The sequence below is a fragment of the Crocuta crocuta genome, unplaced genomic scaffold (assembly GCF_008692635.1).
Source record: "Crocuta crocuta isolate KB4526 unplaced genomic scaffold, BGI_CrCroc_1.0 scaffold580, whole genome shotgun sequence".
Lineage (NCBI taxonomy): Eukaryota > Metazoa > Chordata > Mammalia > Carnivora > Hyaenidae > Crocuta > Crocuta crocuta.
This window is the reverse complement of record NW_027527940.1, coordinates 2,991,954-3,012,903: the sequence shown is the minus strand read 5'-3', so window position 1 is coordinate 3,012,903 and position 20,950 is coordinate 2,991,954. Positions and strand designations below refer to the sequence as shown.

Sequence of the window (20,950 nt, the reverse complement as noted above, 5' to 3'; positions counted from 1 at the left end):
AAAAAGCCAGAGAGCAGCATGAGATGGAGGGCCAGTAAGGGAGGAGGCAAACCTGGAGTGATAGGTCATAGAAGCCAAGAGAGGAAGAGGGATTGACCAGCTGTGTGAAATGATGCTCAGGGACTAATTAGATCACTGGTGACCTCAAGAGCAAGAGAGCAGTTTCAGGGCAAGGAACAGAGGTGGGTTGGAGGAGGTTAAGAAGAGGGAGGTGAGAAACTGGAAACAGTCACTGCAGACAACTCTTGCCAGAAATGTGCAGGTGAAGGGGAGCAAATATACAGAGCAGGAGACAAAAAGACACAGGGAACTTTGCTTTAAAGAAAGGGGAAATGACAGATGTTTGTATGCTGAGAGGAGAGGTGCCGCAGGGAGGGGAGAGCCGCAGGCGCCATGTCCCTGAGACACTTCCCCTCCTATGTCTCCAGCCACTTGTTCTAGCTCCTCCGCAGATCCATTTCCTGGGATTCTCAGATGCTGGCATCCTTCAGGGTCCCCAGCCCTGCACTCTGCTCTCCTCTCCCTACACACCCTCCTTGGCGTATCTTACCAGGTGGATCTTCTCAGCTCTCCGTGGCTGTCAACACCTTCTGCACACTGAGATCTTCGTCTCCGCTTTAAACATCTCAGAGCTACACGTGCCAAGCATTTCCATCGGACGTTCCACCACACGCTTAGGACTGGCCTGTCCCCTCCCTCCACCTCTCTCTTCTACTTTGTTTGGAGCAAGACAGGGCCTCCCGTCACAGTTCTTTTGCCCCTCTACATGCTCCCAGCCCAACCAGCTAGAGGCAACAACCCTGGTATCTCAATCTGGATCAGTCTGACTCTGAAATCCATACTTGCACTACACACTTCTGTAGTTACTTTCTCTTCAACTTGTATCATAAAATCTTTTATTTTAATTAGTCTACAGCTATTCACATTTAAGAGAAAATATCACTTTATAATAAAGATTAATGTGAGGGAAAAAAGAGAAGTCTAGCAAACTGGTTTATTCTTACAAGTTATTCCTGGAGAAAGTTCTTCAAACAATCCAGGGCAGTGAAAGTGCCTTAGAGAAGTATCCAGTTTTCAGGTTTCTTCCCGACAGAGTGAGGGTGCTCACCTTCACTATTTCCACATGTTCGTGTTTTAAAGAGCTGCTACTTTGAGTGACAGTAACTCTTCAGGGTTCGTTTTTATTTCCAAGTTTGAGATTTTTTTAAAGAGGCTACTTTAGGGTCGTGAACTGTTTCACTGTCTTTTCACTCTCTCTTTTAAGTTCTTCAATATGTGCATCCAGGCGCTCTAGAATATGATGGGACCGCAGCTCCTCCTCTTCCAAAAATCTGGTAGCTATTGAACCAAGAGGAGACACAGGCAAGGGACACTGAAAGAGAAACAAATTTGGAGATATCTAAGTTGAACAGATTTCTCAGATACATTTTCATGATATTTCCTAAATAGAAATATTAAAAGGTGGCTTAAAAAAATACTTTTTCTTCCAAAGAGATAATTTGTTTTTATCCTAATGATAAGATAGTATCATTAGTATTTTACTAATGATAGTAAAAAAGAAGTTGTTCCATAAAAGCTAACTAAGACTTCTTTCTAATACAAGTTGTATAAATGTAAAGTGTCACATAAGTACGTTAGTTATGGGTCTAAAGAATATCTCTGTTTAGACTTGTATATCCTTTAATACCCCAGAAGAGAAATGTACTTAATGCCTGTTATTTCAAATTCACTTTTAAAATCTGAATACATGAGATTTTAAAGCACAGAAAATCTACCAACAACATATTAGACAGCAAGTGAAATCAACACTTTCCCTCATCTGAAATCTCAGTCCACATTCCCTCATCTGAAACTGCTGGGGCTATGGTATTTCAGAATCCAGACTTCAGAAGGGTAACATAGGACATGTACCATATACAGTCCATTCTCACACACAGTCGTTATTTTCTATATAGCCCCCTCAAACACTGAGTTAGTGAATATAAGAATCACCGCCTTTTGGTGAAATATACACATGCCCAATCTCACACAGACTCATCCCGGTAGAATCCATTTTCTTTACATAAGAGACAACGAGGTGCAGAAGTGTGAAGTGACTTGCCAGAAGCCACCCCATTAATATGTGCCAGAGCTGGGGTTCCAACCCTGTTTACCAGGCCCCAGAGCCCGAGCTCCCTGCACCGTACTGTCCCCTCTTCCTCCCCACTCTAGTCACCTCTGTGTGGCAGCTGGACAGGAGAGCAGAGCACCACCTCAGCCAATCTCAGCTGGGAATGTGCAAGTGTGGAGATTCAACTTTTTCACAAGGCCAAGAATGACTGTGGGAGTCCCTCAAGTATTGAACAGGACATTAGGTTACCGAGTAGGAAAACACGCAAATACAGAATCCATGACTCATGAGGATCAACTGTATTACCTTAGTGGAGTCTGAGGTATACTGAAGTAATTTCTGAAGTAAAAGGCTAAGTGGGATAAACAGTCTATACATATTAGCACATCAGTTTGGTTCAGGTCAGGTGTTAGTGCCAAAAAGGCTTTGCTGCCAAACTTAGGAAGAAAGTTTTCAGGATGTTTTGGGGTTTCAGAATTACATGTAAGTGAAGTGGAGACTTACTGTAACAATGAAAAGAAAACCGTTTCATGAACTTGTTGGCATATGAAAAGGTCAAAAATACTGAATTTTCTTTCACAGGGATAGGACCATGTAATTGGTGAGGGTAATGAAAATCTGGCCAGAGGCAAGTGCTTCGGTAGACAATGCAGAAAAATGGTAGAATCTGCACAGTGGCTGCAGGAACACGGGGCAGCAAGTGCCACACTGTGGCACTCAGTCCACATATGGACACGTCAGGCGCAGTTCCTTCTTCCACCTCCACCCATCACTTTCTCCCTTTCACAAGTTGCTTCCTTCCTTCTTCACCGGCTAGGCATCACAACTATCTTGGCATCCAGAGATATTCCTTGAACCAATATAAAACTGACCCTGTCTAAAAAAGGCAGGAAAGGAATTTTCAATTAAGGTTAAAAACAAATGAATGGGGGCGCCTAGGTGGCTCAGGTGGTTAAGTCTCCAACTCTTGGTTTCTGCTCAGGTCATGATCCTGGTGAGTTTGACCCCACCACCGGGCACTGACAGCGGCACTGACAGTGGGGAGCCTGCTTGGGATTCTGTCTCCTTCTCCGTGTCCCCCTCCCCCCAAATAAACAAACTTAAAAAAAAAGGCACAAATGAATGGCTATGTTAATTTTCAAAACTAAGATGTATCTTGAAAAGTAATCATGGCTACAATGTCTTCATAAGGAAAACCACAAGACAGAACTAATTACATGAGCATAATAAAGAATACTTAATATAAAGAACAAGGAAAAAAAATCACCCTCCTTTACCCTTAAAATACAAAATAAAATCAAAGTAAATACACTTAATAAGCTAATAAGATCAGAAAGTTTCCATACCGAAGACATAAACTCTTCCTGGTCATTTATACTCTCAGAGACAGTGTCAGAAAAATTGGCGTCATTTGTATCTAGCACTGAAGGCACAGAGTTAGTTTTACACAGAAAGTTAGAAGGCAAAGAGACGGTGGAACTGCAAGGGCTGATCTGAGAGCTCAGGGGGCTGAGGACCCTGGACACAGGCTCTATACTATCCAATGCTTGTCGCCTCGGAGAATGAAGACCTGCTTTGGAGGGCTCAGTCTTTACTCCATCATGTCTGTACGGGCCACAGGTTGGCCTGGATAGCAGATTAGAAAACAAAACAAAGATAAATTGTAGTCACTGTTCTCTTTTAACACATAACTGCTACAGGAAGTTCACTTAAAAATAAAGGAACAGCCTAACCAGTAAGGCTGTCATTTACAAAAAGAGCAGCCCACTCAGACTACATGTTCTTTTCATCCATTCAGGACCCAGATGTCCAAGCCTGGCTGCCAGGCCTCAGCCCTCACGTGGAAGCCAAGCTGCTACAGTGTGTTTGGTGCAAGGACAGAGGGAAGTGCTGTGCGCATGAGCAGGGCGCCTGCCATCCTCTGGGGTCGAGGTGGCAGTGGAAGTGAGGTGTCAGCAGAGGCTTTGGTAGGTAGGAAAATACATCAGCCATATAAGAGCTGAAGCCAGGTGGGTTTTCACCAAATGCTGACTTCTTATGGTAACAGCTTATAATTAATTGACCAAAAATACAAAGGACACTTTCTTTATGTGAAAAGCCAATTTCTACTTCTTATGCGGTAAGTGGGGTTAGAGGGGGGCAGGCAGCACGGAGGGGCTCAGGGGAAGAAGGAAGTTGTTTAGGCTTGCGTCCAGAGTGTCTGAAACTGAAGCTGGAAGGGAAGCGCCAGATAACCACCCATCACATTTTAACCTCACGGCAGCTTTACTTGTCCACCCTGTACTTCAGTCAGACGTAGAGGCGTCTGAGGAAGATTTAATTTCTCTAAGTCTGAAATCATTCTCAAACAAATGAGAATTATAATAGTACACATTTTAAGTAAACTGTGAAGAAATTTTACTTGAACTCTGTATTCTTGAACTCAGGTGATCTGCTGTGTGTCGCTTTAAAGATTCTGTCATGGGGTTTTTTGCATATCTGAGTAGAAATCTCCAGCTTAGATTTAGTATCCATCAACTCTTTCTGCAGTTGTTGATTTTCAGTCACTAATTTATTTAACGCCTCAATATAATTCTCCTGGAGGTCTGCTAGTGAAATCTCTTTTGCCTAATAAAAGAGAATACTACAGTTACTTAATTTGTATAAGAATACTTGTGATCTGTGAGACACTTGTGGGAAATTGCACTTCTTTCAGTTATAACTAGTTCATCTGCGACTTTACTTTGGAAAAAGTGAATACTTGTGTTTGGCCCCCTATGAGAAAAAAAAGTGTTGTCTCTTACAGTAAATAGGTGTGGAAAATTAGGGGCACAATGGGCTTCCCTGATGTGCCAAGGAATGCCTAAGGAACTAGAGGAAGGCTGGAACTCAGATGGAGGAAAGTAACAGGTGAGAGTCAGAAACAGAAGAAAGAAAATAGCAGCCATGGGTTCTTCCAAAATATCTACAGAAGAAGATGGAGAGACCTAGTTCAAAGAAAGACATTTGAGCAGAAGGGTCTGAAAAGGAATTCCAGCTGGCAGGGATAACTTTTAAAGAAGCACTATGCTCTTAAGGACTTTTACATAACATCGGCACCTAGTCTGGTATGTGAAATCAATTTCAAATGCATGGCAAAGCAGCATGCAAGTATAAGGTAGAGATTCCTGCTCTGATCTGGTATGGTTTCTATGATCATTCTTTTTATTGCTTTTCAATCTAGATGTTTCCTGGTAATACAGTATTTGAAAATACAGTAGCCTGGACCATTTTTTTTTCTAATGACAAAATATTTCATTAGCTTTCTGAAAAATTATGGAAATCATGTTTGGAAGTTAATATGATGTTTAGCTTCATCTTTTCTGTAAAAAATTTTCTGGAAATAAGCTGGCAAAAAGTGGTTTAACAAACAATTAAAATATAAACTTTCAATGATCTGTGTACCAGTAGTGACATAAGTTACAAAATCTTTCAGTAAGTTGCCAATGTCAGATAAAATATTAAAAAAAAAAACACTGCAGGATGTAGGAGTGAAACTACAAACTACTATCGATTTTTTAAGTGTGGCAAATAATTTATCAGTTATTGCTTTCATTATTAAGATAATTAGATAATTTTGTTAAAACAGTTATTTAATCCAAGCATTCATTTGTAAAAGTAATTCCACCTTCCTAGGTGATAAAATGCAAACAGGAACCTTCTAAAAATTATTCTTAATACATACAACAAATTCACATTGTGTGTAACTTCAAAACCAGAGGAAGTTTAAATTACTTGACAGGATTTTAACCAGCCAGAGTCTGATGTTTGATGTCATTAAATATACTTTTTTAAAAAAGATAGTGCTTGCTTTTGCCAGGCCTCTTTTAAAGTTTTCTCAAATTTATGATTTTGTTAACAACAATTAAAGATAAGTGAATGTGAAAGGTAATATAAAAACTGTGTGCCGTGCACATGTCCAGCTATTTGTAAAGGACAGGACCACCACTGTTAGGTGGAGATTTCAGAAGAAATCCAACTCAATAGAATCTCTGGTCACAGTGTGGTTTAAGCACCCCTGAGAGTTTCCAACTCTTAAATATGAATAGGCAATCACCGCATAAAATAAGATTCTCTCAGTCAAGTACTGCCAAATCCTGAGTCTCTTGAAGATTCTATGGTGTAAATCACGTTGGTTTTCTACCTTCTCCACTAAAAGCTTAGTATCAGCTTTATCAGGGGCAAATAAAAATCATCTTCCTTACTTCTCCTTCCTTCCTTCCCTCCCTCCCTCCCTCCATCAGTCCAACTTCCCCCTTACAATTTAGCTGCTGTCCCCTCTCCTCTTTTTCCTATCCTTCTAGGCTTGCACTTAAAAAAGTCCTTTCATGGGACACTTGGGTGGCTTAATGAGTTAAGCATCCAACTCTTGATATCAGCTCAGGTCATGATCTCACAGTTCTTGAGATTGAGCCTCACATCAGAGTCTGACAGCGTGAAGCCTGCTTAGGATTCTCTCCCCCACCCCAGCCTCTGCCCCTACCCTGCTTGCAGACGCTCTCCCTCTCCCTCTCTCTCAAAATAACTTTAAGAAAAATTATTAAAGTTAGGGGCGCCTGGGTGGCTTAGTCGGTTAAGCGTCCGACTTTCACTTAGGTCATGATCTCACGGTTCGTGGGTTCGAGCCCCGCGTCGGACTCTGTGCTGACTGCCAGCTCAGAGCCTGGAGCCTACTTCAGAGTCTGTATCTCCCTCTCTCTCTGACCCTCCCCTGCTCACGCTGTCTCTCTCTCTCCTAGAAATAAATAAAAATATTTTTAAAAAATTATTAAAGTTAAAAAAAATTCTTTCATTATAGTTTTAGAGGGATTTGGGAGGGAGCAAGATTAGATGCCTATTTTCACCTGCCACCTTAAATGATGACATAATATTTCGTAGTATAAACAGGCACAGATTAACCATCCCTTTATAGGTTAACATTTAGCTTATTTCAAATTATTAGACATTGCAAGTAGCACCAAAATGACCATTTCTGCACATGTGCTCCTACAGGATGGGTTCTTTGGAATTGCAAACTGATATGACCTTTCTGGAGAACTATTCTTCAATGACTATCAGAATCAGAAATGCACATGACCCCTGACTTTATAGGTTATATATATTTACGAGTTTAATGGACATTGCTAAATTGTCCTCTAGAAAGGCCATATTTATTCACTTTCTCATTAACAGAGCATGAGAGCCTACTGTCCTATATCCTTGCCAATGCTGACTATTCATTTTTAAAAATCATTGTCAAGCCAGTTAGCAAAAAATATTTATTTTGTTTTGATAATTAGGGAGGTTAAACAAGCTTTTCTTGTTCACTGGATTTTTGCATTGCTTCTATGAATTATCTATGTTCTTTGTCCATTTTTCTACCGGAATCTGATCTTTACATTATCTTTGCAGGAAATCCTTATATTAATATTTTATATTAACCTTTTGACTATGTACAAATTGTTTTCCCCCCAGTCTATTAGTCTTTTTTTATGGAGTCTTATGCCATCCACAAATTTTACATTTTTATGTCGTAAAATTGTTTACACTGTAAAATTCTGACTCGTGATGGTAAGAGAATCTTACTGTCCCAAAAGATTATAAAAATAGTCCCCGATATTTTCTTTTACATGAAATAAAGTATTCATTTAGTATTCTGTATTGTGTACTTTCTCCCAGCCCAGGCTCCATATTCCATGATTGTGAAATTAAAACTACTTAATAGCAAATGGGGTCTGTGTAACCATCCATCTCTGATGGTGCACACTGTCTACAAGTGCAGAAAAAAAGTATTTCTACAATCTTCAGGCGTTTGACCTACATCAAGAAGAGATAGGTCAGAGCAGATGGGGTATTTTGCAAATTACAAGAATTTTATGGAAAAAAAATAGTTCAGAGGACATCCACGAGGAACTCACTGTTAAGTGAGCATATACTCTGCCCATTCCCAGGAGCTGGCACACACTTCTTACCCTCTACTGGCGTACTCTCACTCTCCTCAGGCAAGAATTCTCAGCCATCTCGTGTCTGTTACACTGCCTACTAAAACACTCGGAATGTAAAAGCTTCTAGAATATGTGACTAAATTAATTATATCTTATAGGAATATAATTAATACCATATTATGTAAACGATGATATACTTTATAAGGATAAGATATTATGAACATAGTAATTACAACAGTAATAATAGCACTTACCATTTACTGTATACTCACTATATTCCAGACACTATGCTAAGCACTTTATGTATATGCTTCCTAGTAAGAACACAGACTACATGTATTTTGTCATATGCATCATAAAAAAATTCTTCCAATTGCTGAAGTGGAGAGTGATATTTCACTCACTTCTATCACTGTCTTGACTTCTTTGGGCAAGTTTCTACAGGAGCATTCTGTAGTTTGATCTTAACTCTCTCTTTACAACATCAATATTTACAAAGAGACTTCTTTAAAAGGTTTGGATAACAGAAAAAAACGTAAGTTTCTATTTATGTACCTCATGTAAACCCAATTCCAGTTTCATCACCATTTCAGAAAGATGATGATTTTCTAACTTGAGTGACTCCATCTGATCCAAAATCTCCTAGAAGGGGAAAAGCAGAAAAAACAAACATAAAATCAAATGCATCTACAAAAGTTTTCCATATATAATTTTTATCAGGTAAGAAGATGCATCCTTCATTCACTCACACACACACACACACACACACACACACACACAAACATCTTCCTAAAAAGATTTTTTTTAATGTGTGTCAAGATGAATTAACATGCATGCATTTAATATATTCTAAGAAGGGGCACCTGGGTGGCTCAGTCAGTTAAGCGTCTGACTTTAGCTCAGGTCATTACCTTGCAGTCCAGGAGTTTGAGCCCCACATCTGGCTCTATGCTGACAGTTCAGAGCCTGGACCTGCTTCAGATTCTGTGTCTCCCTCTCTCTCTGCCCCTCCCCCACTCACACTTTGGCTCTCAAAAATGAATAAATGTTAAAAAAAATTTTTTTTTAAAGATGAATGAGTTCACTGGTAAATCCCTCCTGCTCTCCAGCGTCGGCCTCCTCTCATGTGACTTCTACCTCCAACATCATATGGACTGTGCTCCATGCACAAGAGAATATAGACACATCTCCGAGATACTGTGGGTTCACTTCCAGGGCACCACAATAAAGCAAGTATCATAAGAAAACGAGTCAAATGAATATTCTGGTTTCCCAGGGCATATAAAAGTTATGTTTACACTATACTCTAGTCTAGTGAGTATGCAATAGCATTAAGTCTAAAAAACAATTTACACACTTTAATTTAAAAATACTTTTTTGGGCACCTGGGTAGCTCAGCTGGTTAAGTGTCTGACTCTTGATTTCGGCTCAGGTCATGATCTCACGGTTCATGGGATTGGTTCATGGGATCAAGCTCCACATTGGGCTCTGTGCTGACAGCATGGAGGCTGCTTGGGATTCTCTCTCTCTGTCTCTCTCTGCCTCTTCCCTGTTCATGTGTATGCTCTCTCTCTCTCAAAAACAAATAAATAAACTTAAAAAAATAAATAAGTAAAAATATTTTTTTGCTAAAAGATGCTAACCATCACCTGAACTTTTGGTGAGTTATAATTACTAATAATAGATAACCATACAAATACAAAAATAATGAAAATGTTTAAGAAATATTACAAGAATTACCAAAATGTGGCACAGAGACATAAGCAAATACTGTTACGAAAATGGCACCAAGAGATTGTTCATCACAGGGCTGCCTCGTCGAGGTGCAATAAGAGGAGGTGTGCCTATAACTCACCTTCAGTCCTCATTCTCCTCAGCTCCTCAGCCATTCTAACTTGAAAAGACTCCTGCCTTCCCTGGTTTCCTGCTTCCATCGTGAAAACTATCTCCCTTCCCTCCTTATTGCTCCTTTTTTCAGCTCTATTCCAACACCTTTTTACCCTAAATGAGTAGCTTCCTACTCAAGTTTGGTTCAATCTCAGCTCTTTATCTCTATTCTCTCTCCCCATAATTTCTCAGTCTCTCAGGGTGTTTCAAAGGCCAATTCCATGCAGAGATTTCCACAGCCAAATGTCTCACCCCAATTTTAATCTTGAACTCTAGGCCTTCTGTGAATTGACTATTAGATATTTCCATATGAAAGTCCAGCCTTTATCTCAAACCAGTCTCCTCCACCAGCTTCCCTATTTTGTGTAACTTTCATACAAATGCAGTAGCCACCTCAAACTGCTCCATATCTTTCCTTTTTTCACTAAAAAGCATCACTTTCTACTCAGTTGCCCATGTCACAATCCTGAGTGACGTCTTTCCCTAACTCTGTCTAACTTGCCCTCTGGGTCCAATCAACTCCAAAGCCCAGCTGATTTTACCAGCCACACATCTCAGAATTCATCCATTTCCCTCTACCCTCCCTACCCACTGCTCTGGCTACCATGTCACTCCTGTCAGAGCATCCACAGTGGTCTCTTCACCTCCTCGCTCACTCTCCACATGGTGACCATAAAGACCCTTGACTCCCACTTACAGCCTTTCTCTACTGGCCTCAGCAGAACACGAAGACCTTTACAAGCTGGCAGGACTCTTCAGGAGTTCCTGCTTCCCACATCTCTTCCCACATCCCTTGTGTATTCTACTCTGTCCGAGTGAACACTCTCGTGGTACACAACAGACACAGTCTCTCTACTCTGTAACCACTCTCACCTCCCCACTGATCCGCACAGAATGCTTGTGAATCAGCACACGCTCAGCCCAAAGCAGGAGTCTAATACAAATATCCTGCATTAAATACAATGGAGGGGCACCTAGGCAGCTCAGTCAGTTAAGTGTCCAACTATTTTTTAATAATTTTTTTAAGTTTATTTATTTATTTTGAGAGAGAGACAGAGAGAGAGAGCAGGGGAGGGGTAGAGAGAGAGAGGGAGACCGAGAATCCCAAGCAGGCTCCACATTGTCAGCACAGAAGCCGATGTGGGGCTCAAACTCATGAACCATGAGATGACCTGAGCCGAAATCAGGAGTTGGATGCTCAACCAAGAGAGCCACCCAGGCACCCCAAGTGTCCAACTCTTAATATTACCTCAGGGGGCGCCTGGGTGGCTCAGTCGGTTAAGCATCCAACTTTGGCTCGGGTCATGATCTCACGGTTTGTGGGTTCGAGCCCCGCGTCGGGCTCTGTGATGACAGCAAGCTCAGAGCCTGGGGCCTGCTTTGGATTCTGTGTCTCCCTGTCTCTCTGACCCTCCCGTTTATGCTGTCTCTCTCTCTTTCTCTCTCTCAGAAATAAATAAAACATTAAAAAAAATTAATATTAGCTCAGGTCATGATCCCACAGGTCGTGGGATCAAGCCCCAAGTCGGACTCCAGGCTCAGCACTCCCAAACTCATACTTGGGATTCTCACTCTTCTCTCTCGCTCACTCTCTCTCTCTCTCTGCCCCTCCTCCACTCACACTTTCTTTCTATAAAGGTAAATAAACATTTTTTAAAAATACTATGGAAATTATCTCTGTACTGAATTCAGTCTTCAAAAACACTTCAACTGAAGAGGATTGCCTCACCTTATGCTCTACTGCTCTTTCTTCTGCCTTTTGTATCTCTGCTTTGAGTCGCTTTTCCATGTCGGAGGAGGAGCTTTTGGTGGAGGCGATAGTGATGTCTCGCTGGTGTAGCTCCCGGGTCAGCTGGGAGATTTCCATCTTCATTCCTTCCAATGCAGAACTGTAACTTTGTTCAGCCTGTAAAATCTGTTCTTTCAACTACAAAGAAACAGAAAGGAAAGCATAAAAAATTACGATAAAGCACATTAGATAGATTTAACAGTTAAAATAAAAAGGTGGTTTCTACCTTATCTCAAACATGAATTTTTACTGTAAGTCTGCAAAAAATTAGCAATTTACCAAGTTATATGTCTACACTGAAGGTCAGATGACTATACCCACAATAATTTATTCATCACAAAACAGGGAGAAATGGGTTAGTCAAATACTGAAAATTAGTGTCAAAGTTCATGCACACATTATCTAGAGGACACCACCTGTGACCTTCATTCTTTTTTTAGTTGCAAAATTAAATGGCTTCCTTGTCCACAGAAGACACCAGAAAGGAAAGAGGAAGAAAGAAACTAGAAGTAATCTCAAGTAAGTAATAAAAAGTACGAGTCAACAAATACAACAGCCAGGGTCCATTAATGTGGAAACAGTTGGCTGTGAAGCCTCGATGGCCAATGAGGATATTAACCACCACAGCGTCAAACAGCCAGCCATGACCACCTCCAGTCGGTATGAAAATATGAAATGCTGGTTCACATAGTATCTTTTAGCAAGCAAAAAAAGTATGTAACTTTTAGAAAGCTTTTCATCAAAACATATTTAAAATAGTTTAGAATTCAAAAGGCCAGGCTTCAATGATCTCAAAAACATTTCTATGGCATCCCTGAGGATGACAAAGACTCTACCTAAGCACATTCCAGGTGTGTATCTCCTCGTGAATATCAAGTAGCTCTCTGGATTACATTTTTCTCTCATTAAAAATAACTCCGATGACCTCCCAACCCCCAGCTCAGTCTATAAATACATACAGCTTTGCAATTGCAGTCGGGCAGATTTTTACCTTCTTAATCTCTGCCCTGTACTCGTTGTTATACACTTCCATCTTCTTCAATTCTTCATATTTTTCCATTAGCTCTTGGCTCAGCTGTTTACATGTTGCACTCACAGACTCCAAGCTGTACCATGACAAAAATATGATCACAGGCATAACACAAAAATCCTGAAACTCACAGACAGAATTACCTAACTTACTTTTTTTGATGTCCAAGAATTATCTGAAACATCCCCTCCTGCCCCAAATTAAAACTCATTTCCAATTTCCTCATCACCAGAGGCAACTAAATCCAATTCAATCTTCTGGAGATATTTTGTCTTCTGTGTTTACATACATTCTATCCCTCTGCTTAAATTTTAACTGGTTAAAAATTCTAAAGATTACAGCAACTTAACAAGCTTTTTTTTTTTCCTCTTAAGCTGTATAGGAGTCATCATCATAATTTTAATCTCCACCACACTTAATTGTAATTCCACCCTACACACAGCTACCAGAATACTCTTCTTTAAAGAGTTTCCAACCTGTCAGCCTTACTTTAAGAATCAATCCCTCACCAGATAGGAGAACCTCAGGGACACCACATCTCTGTTATTTCACCACTCATTTCTGCTAATAACATCCCTCTACTCCTTTCTCAGGGAATATTTTATTCAAATCGAATGACACCAAATAAACTATCTACAAAAGGGTTCCTTTTTCTACTTGCCTTTGATAGAAAACATCTTTTTAAAGCCATTGTTTATTACTGAACACTGGTGTTTGTATCCATTTATTTCAAGTTTACCTATTTCTAAGTGTGGTAGAATACTTGTTTATTTGGTACTCAGCATGTAATACAGTGTGTCAAATACTGAGGCAGAGGGAGAAGAAGAATCACAGGTCCTCTCGTCTTAGCTAGATATGGGAAAATGGGGGCTGAAAGAGGCTACGGGTCCAAGGTCACACTGCAAGTCAGAAACACATGGTAAGTCCTTAGAGCCTGTGGGAGCACAGTAATACATACCAACATGTAAAATACTAAAAAGTCCATCGGTGGAAAGTCTATGATAGGAAGGTAAATTTTAGTTTCAATGTCAAAAAGAATAATAAGCTTTATTTTATTCAATCTAAAGTGTACATATACACCACAATAACGATAACCAAGAATATCTTAACTATTCCAAAGTACAAAAGAAATAAAGCATAAATTATGTATATGTGTGTGTGCACACACACATGAGATTTAACAGGTAAATAAAATATTTGGTGGTTTCCAAAAACAGAAATAAAAGTAAACACAAAAAATTATTTCTTAAAGATAAACTTCAAAGGGTATAATGGCAATATTTTTGTTGTTATTTTGTCTGAAGGCTAATCGGTGTAAAGATTTTAAAATCTTTCACATACAGAAAATGTTAGTGTACAAATGACCATGATTCATGTTTCAAACAAAATATCAAACTCTTCCCAGTCACAAAGTTTAGAGGTATGACAAAAACAGCTCACAAGTATGACAACAAAGCAAGCGACCTGGGCGTGTTATAGCACAGATCGGGAATCAGCGAGCACAAGGAAACATCAATGGCACTTCTGAACAGGAGGAAGGAGCACCACGTCCCCAGGGTGCCTCGTTGAGAGCAGCTCCAGGGAGGTGGCCACTAGACGGCAGAGCCTAACTGAAGGCATTCTACGAGGCGAGATGCAAAATTAAAATTAGTGCAGTCATTATAGACAACTCCTCTGACAAATCTGATTTTGAGGGAGAAGAGAGAGAGATGGAAATGACTTGACAGGGACATAGGATCAAGGAGGGTTTCAATTTTTTCCCAATATGGGAAATACTGATGCCTACTTTATACCCGAGGCAATGATTCAGCAGAGAGGAAGAGCATGACGATATAAAAGAGAAAAGAAGAAACTGTGCTAACAGGACACAAGTGAAGTGGTAGGGGACAGACATGTCATCCGTCAACTCATCCACTCTAACAGACTAAGGGCACACACATGGGCAGACCAGTAGATTCAGTGGGAGAAAAGTTAAGAATCGCTCCTTTCGTTACTTCAATTTTCTCATGAAATAAGAAGTTAGGTTATTTGTGGAAGCTAGAGGAAAAAAATGTATTTTTTCAACATGACTGTTATATTAGTTTCTCAACATGATGATCAAAATCATTTTTAACAACTTGAAAATTCTTGAAATGCGTATGTAATTATCTACCTGCCTTCCAAGCGAGTCACCTCTGCCTGCAGGAGTTCCTCACTACCATGGGTGAGATCCAGCTGAGACAGCACGGTGCCCAAGTCCCCCTGCCCTCGTGAGGTGTACCTCATTTCTGCCCGAGACTCCTCCAGCGACCTAAGGAAGGACACAGGACTGTTCAAGGCTTCTGATCTTTGTAAATAACCAATACACTATCAGCTCATATTTCTCAATTGTTTTGGTACTGGAACCATTTAGAACTTTTCAGCTTGTCTCCTGCTTTACAAAAAGAACATTTGAGAGAGTAAAGAAGCAAGACATGATGCTTCTCAAAGAAGTCGGCAGCAGTTTACTCCTTTCTCAACTGGGATTTGGCCTCTTTTTCAAGGGAAAAAGACAAAACAACAAAAATTTTGTTTCCACTTGATACCTTGAGCCAAAGAAATTGAAAAGTTACAGGAGAGTTCTGGAAAGAAGAGAAATGCATACCAGGCTTCAATCAGCCAAAAGGAGCATAGTTCCTTCTATTACTTTCTATTACAAACCTCATGGCAATAATTTATATACAGAAATGAGTTTTAGGATATTTTTCAAGAAGAGCTATCTCAATAGCTAGCTTACTAATGATGTTGATAAGCAGCTAGAAATCATGACCTATTTTACCAGGGTAGGGAGGCCTCCCAGGGGACATGGACTATAATTCCTTTCACATTCGGAGTTTCACCAAGGCTACAGGTTGACCAAGCACTTTTTTTTTTAATGTTTATTTTTGAGAGAGAAAGAGAGAGCATGAGTAGAGGAGAGACACATGGGGTGGGGGGTGAGAGAGAGAGAGAGAGAGAGAGAGAGATGAAGGGAGACAAAGAATCTGAAGGAAGCTCCAGGCTCCGAGTGATCAGCACAGAGCCCGGTGTGGGGCTCAAACCCATGACCTGTGAGATCATGACCTGAGCTGCAGTCAGATGCCTAACACACTGAGCCACCCAGGTATCCCACTAAGCACTTTCTAACTTTTTAAACATTATAGTCTTTTGGCTAGGGACCCAAGCCAGAAGCAAAAANAGAGGAAAAAAAAAAAAAAAAAAAAAAAAAAGACTAAACACACAAAATTTTATAACGCCATAAAAATTTAACTCCGAAATTAAAACTGAATAGGAAAATCCATAACATGATCAAACACAAAATTATGAATATACAATATTAAAACTGGGACTCAGTGCCAAAGAACCAAATGGCTACAATTAATATTTAAGATTAAATATACCTCACAGCCTCAACTGTGTGTTGAGTGTCAGCTGGCTTTAATTTCGCTTGTAGCTTCTCCTTTTGCATTCTTTCCGCATGGATGAAATTTTCTTGAGACTGAAGAGCTGCTTTCAATTCCCTCTTTTCTTCCTGGAGGATCTGAAAAATATTCAGGAAAAAAATCGGGTGTTATTTCAATGTTTCTATTTCATGAAAAAGGAAGCCAGGGAGTCCGGCTCTAAAAGGCATCATGTTAATAATAAAGCTGTCGATGTCTGATCCACCAGCTACAGAGTAGGAAAGATGCCATGGATTCTGGAACCTTGTTTGAGGTTAATTATTTTCTCTTAAAAACCTGCATACACACATTTCTCCAACTGTAGTATTTTTTTATTTTTTATTTATTTATTTTGAGAGAGAGAGAGAGAGCAAGAGACCATGGGAAGGGGAAGGACAGAGAGAGAAAGAGAGAGAGGGAGAGAAAGAATCCCAAGCAGCCTCCACATTGTCAGCACAGAGCCTAATGCAGGGCTCGAACTCATAAAACTGTGAGATCCTGACCTGGGCTGAAACTAAGAGTCAGATGCTTAACAGATTGAGCCACTCAGGCACACACGCCCGCCTGCCCTACCAATGTTAGTAATTTTAAAACACACCTCTAACAGTTTTTCTGATTCCCTCAATTTTTCTTCTTTTTGCTGTTGCTCTTGTATAATATTCATATTGGTTCCCACCAAGTCCTTGATCCTCATGGTGAGGCGCTCTATTTCCAATTCATTGGCACAGATAGTGTCATTGGCCCGCTCCAGCTTACTGCTCAGATGCTGAATTTCCGACTGGCTGGACAGCTCCACGGACTCTAATTTCTGTTTCCGATTGGCAAGCTGAGCCTAGAAACACAGATTACCAATGGATAAAAGTGACATAATAAAGGAATAATTGATGAATAAGGAAGACTAAAATAAAACTCAGTTGTATTTCCATAAAAACATAAAATAGGGGGTTGCCTGGGTGGCTCAGTAAGTTAAACGTCTGACTTTGGCTCAGGTTATGATCTCATGGTTCGTGGTTCAAGCCCCGTGTCAGGCTCTGTGCTGACAGCTCAGAGCCGAGAGCCAGCTTCAGATTCTGTGTCTCCCCATCTCTCTGACCCTCTTACACCCATGTTCTGTCTCTGTCTCTCAAAAATAAATAAATGCTAAAAATTTTTTTTAAACACAAAGTAGTAGCTCATTTATAATAACCCATTCATGGCCCAAAAAACCCAAAATCTCTCATGATAACAACTGGGAATAGAGGGGAACTTTCAATTTGATAAAGACTATCTACATTGGGGCGCCTGGGTGGCTCAGGCGTTTAAGCATCTGACTTTGGCTCAGGTCATGATCTTGTGGATGGCAGGTTCAAGCCCCAGGTCAGGCTCTGTGCTGACAGCCTGGAGCTTGCTTCGGATTCTGTGTCTCCCTTTCTCTCTGCCCCTCCCCTGCTCATGCTCTGTCTGTCTCTCTCTCTCTCTCTCTCTCAAAAATAAATAAAAACATTTTTAAAAAATTTAAAAAGACTACCTACAAAAACTGTACAGATAACATCATACTTAATAGTGAGAAACTCAAAGCTTTCTCACTAAGATCAGATACAAGGCAAAGATATCCCCTTTCACTACTCCTTTTCAACATTAACTGGATGTCTTTGCAATAAGGCAAGAAAAGGAAATAAAAGGTATACAGATTGGGAAGGCAGACCTAAAGCTGTCTTTGCTCAAGGATAACATGGTCATCTATGTAGAAAATATTAAAGAATCAACAACAAAAATCCTCCTGGACAATTCCTCCAAAAGTTAGTAACAGGGGCAGCTGAGTGGCTCAGTCAGTTAAGCATCCAACTTCAGCTCAGGTTATCATCTTGAGGTTCGTGGATTTGAGCCCCACATCAGGCTCTGTGCTAACAGCTCAGAGCCTGCTTCAGATTCTGTGTGTGTGTGTGTCTCTCTCTTTCTCTGCCCCTCTCCTGCTCGCTATGTCTCTCAAAAATGAATTTTAAAAAGTCAAAAAAATTTTTTAAAAGTTAAAAATAAAACTAGCCTACAATCCACTAATCACGCTATTGGATATTTACCCATAGAATACAAAAATACCAATTCAAAGGTATACATACACCCCTATATTTATTGCAGCATTATTTACAACAGCCAAGATATAGAAGCAACCCAAGTGTCCATCAATTGATAAATGGATAAAGATGTGGTGCGCACGCACACACACATACACACACACACACACACACACACCATACACACACCAGAGAATATTATTCAACCATAAAAAAGAATAAAATCTTGCCATTTACAATGATATAGATGGAGCTAGAGAGTATAACACTAAGAGAAATAAGTCAGAGAAAGACAAATACCATATAATTTCACTCATATGTGGAATTTAAGAAACAAAACAAATGAGAAAAGGGAAAAACAAGAGACAAAGCATGAAACAGACTCTTAATTATAGAGAAAAACTGATGGTTAACAGAGGGGAGAAAGTTGGGGGATGGGTTAAATATGTGATGGGAATTAAGAAGTGCACTTGTCATGAGGAGCACAAGGTGATACAAAGAATTATATTGTACAGCTAAAACTAATATAATATTGTATGGTAAGTAACTAGAATTAAAATAAAAACTTAAAAAAAACCTTCCTGTAATTAATAAGCAGTTATAGCAAGGCTGCAGGATATAAGGTTAATACACAAAAGTCAGTCACTTTTCTACACACCAACAATGACCATGTGAAATTTAAATTAAAAACCCAATATTATTTACATTAACATCTGAAAAAATTAAATACTTAAGTATGAATATAACAAAACAAGTACAAGATCTGTATAAGGGAAACTATAAAACTCTGATAAATTAAATCAAAGAATAACTAAATAAATGGAGAGATATTCCATGTTCACAGATGGGAGGGCTCAATATCATCAAGATGTCAGTTCTTCCCAGTGTGATCTATGAAGTCAACACAATCACAATCAAAATCCAAGCTAATTATTTTATTGATATTGATGAACTGATTCCAAAGTTTACATGGAGAGGAAAAAGACTCAGATTAGCCAAAACAATATTGAAGAAGAAGAAAAAAGTTGAAGGACTGATGCTACCTGACTTCAAGATTTACTATAAAGTGGGGGGAGGGGGGAGATGGGCATGGAGGAGGGCACTTGTGGGGATGAGCACTGGGTGTTATGTGGAAACTAATTTGACAATAAACTATTTGTAAAAAATAAATAAATAAATAAATAAATAAATAAATAAATTTCATCTATGAAACTCCAAAAAAGAAAAAAAAAGATTTACCATAAAGTTATGGTTATCAAAAGAGTACAGTACTGGTGAAAGAACAGATAAAATTTTAATGGAACAGAATACAGAGTCCAGAAATGGACCCCTATAAATACAGTCAACTGAACTTTGACGAAGGAGCAAAGGTAATACAATGGAACAGTGCTGTTCCATTCTTCAGTAAATAGTGCTGGAACAACTGGACATCCACAAGCAAAAAAATAAATTTAGACAAAGACCTTCTACCCTTCACAAAAATTAACTCAAGATAGGGGCGCCTGGGTGGCTTAGTCGGTTAAGCGTCCGACTTTCGCTTAGGTCATGATCTTGCGGTTCGTGGGTTCAAGCCCCGCGTCGGGCTCTGTGCTGACTGCCAGCTCAGAGCCTGGAGCCTGTTTCAGTCTGTGACTCCCTCTCTCTCTCTGGCCCTCCCCTGCTCACGCTGTCTCTCTCTCTCCTAAAAATAAATAAAAAAATATTTTTAAAAAATTAACTCAAGATAGATCAAAGACATAAATGTAAAATGCAAAACTGTAAAACTCCTAGGAGACAGAAGAAAACCTAGGTAACTTTCGGTATAGGAATGCTTTTTTAGATATAACACTGAAGACATAAGCCCTAAAAGAAATAATTGATAACTTAAACTTGATTAAAATTGAATACTTCTGCTCTGTGAAAGATAATATCAAGAAAAGAATCATTTAATAAAATAAATTCTTAAAAATTATATAAGTACCCTGAGAAGAAGGAGTAAGAAAAAATTTAGAAAGTAAAGGGATTCCGCAGGAGAAGAGATGCTGCCCATTTACTGCAAAGACAGGTGCATTATTCTACCTACTTCGCAGAAGTTTAACTGCATATATGAGTCATCATATAAGAAAACAGGATTTCCTCTTTACAACATAGGAAATAGCAACTATAATGCATTATTTTATTTCTTATGGAAGCTCATAAATTAAATTTTTTAAATCACTTAACTTCTTAAATTTACAGGTCAAATTTTCCTGTAAATTTTGCATGTAGTTAATTATTCTGTATTTTCAGATATATTATAAACATGCATATTCAGATGATTTAAACTAACCAAAACTGTTTAAATTTAGGGTAGAAGGAACTGTGTTCCTTGAGGAAAAGGGTGCTTGGAGGAGAGAAAACACTGGTTCTGTCATCAATTTTTAGACATTCCCTGAGCTAAAAGACTTAACTAAACATAGTACATCTCAAATTAGTTTCTTTCAATGATTCATCTACTGAGGTACTTACAAATAAAGCCACTTTTGTGACTCTTCACAGATCTGTAGTATAAAGTTCCTGCAGACTTAGGTAACTCCTAGGCTATGTATCCCAGAGATACTGGTTTTTAGTTCTCATCTTTGTAGTTTTCACAAGTGTTAATCCTGCATCCAGATAGGTACTTCAGCTATATACTGAAGACAGACATAATTCATCTGCAAAATTAAAACTTCCCTAATTATAAGTA

At 39.3% G+C, this 20,950-nt stretch overlaps 1 protein-coding gene across 6 annotated transcripts in view; it reads right to left on the bottom strand.

The window, feature by feature from the left end:
- Positions 1 to 980: 980 nt before the first annotated feature.
- Positions 981 to 20,950, bottom strand: part of CEP63 (centrosomal protein 63) — a 58,771-nt gene continuing 38,801 nt past the window's right edge. For 3 of the 6 annotated variants that reach the window (XM_077752322.1, XM_077752323.1, XM_077752321.1), the window contains exons 7-15: positions 16,794 to 17,027; positions 16,157 to 16,296; positions 14,911 to 15,048; positions 12,720 to 12,834; positions 11,669 to 11,866; positions 8,608 to 8,694; positions 4,512 to 4,717; positions 3,457 to 3,736; positions 981 to 1,372 (exon numbers count right to left, since the gene is read on the bottom strand). In XM_077752322.1, the coding sequence (XP_077608448.1) occupies positions 1,214 to 1,372; positions 3,457 to 3,736; positions 4,512 to 4,717; positions 8,608 to 8,694; positions 11,669 to 11,866; positions 12,720 to 12,834; positions 14,911 to 15,048; positions 16,157 to 16,296; positions 16,794 to 17,027 (1,557 nt within the window). In that variant the 3' untranslated portion in view covers positions 981 to 1,213. The remainder of the gene's footprint in view (positions 1,373 to 3,456; positions 3,737 to 4,511; positions 4,718 to 8,607; positions 8,695 to 11,668; positions 11,867 to 12,719; positions 12,835 to 14,910; positions 15,049 to 16,156; positions 16,297 to 16,793; positions 17,028 to 20,950) is intronic. The other 3 variants (XM_077752324.1, XM_077752326.1, XM_077752327.1) reach the window with 3 other exon arrangements.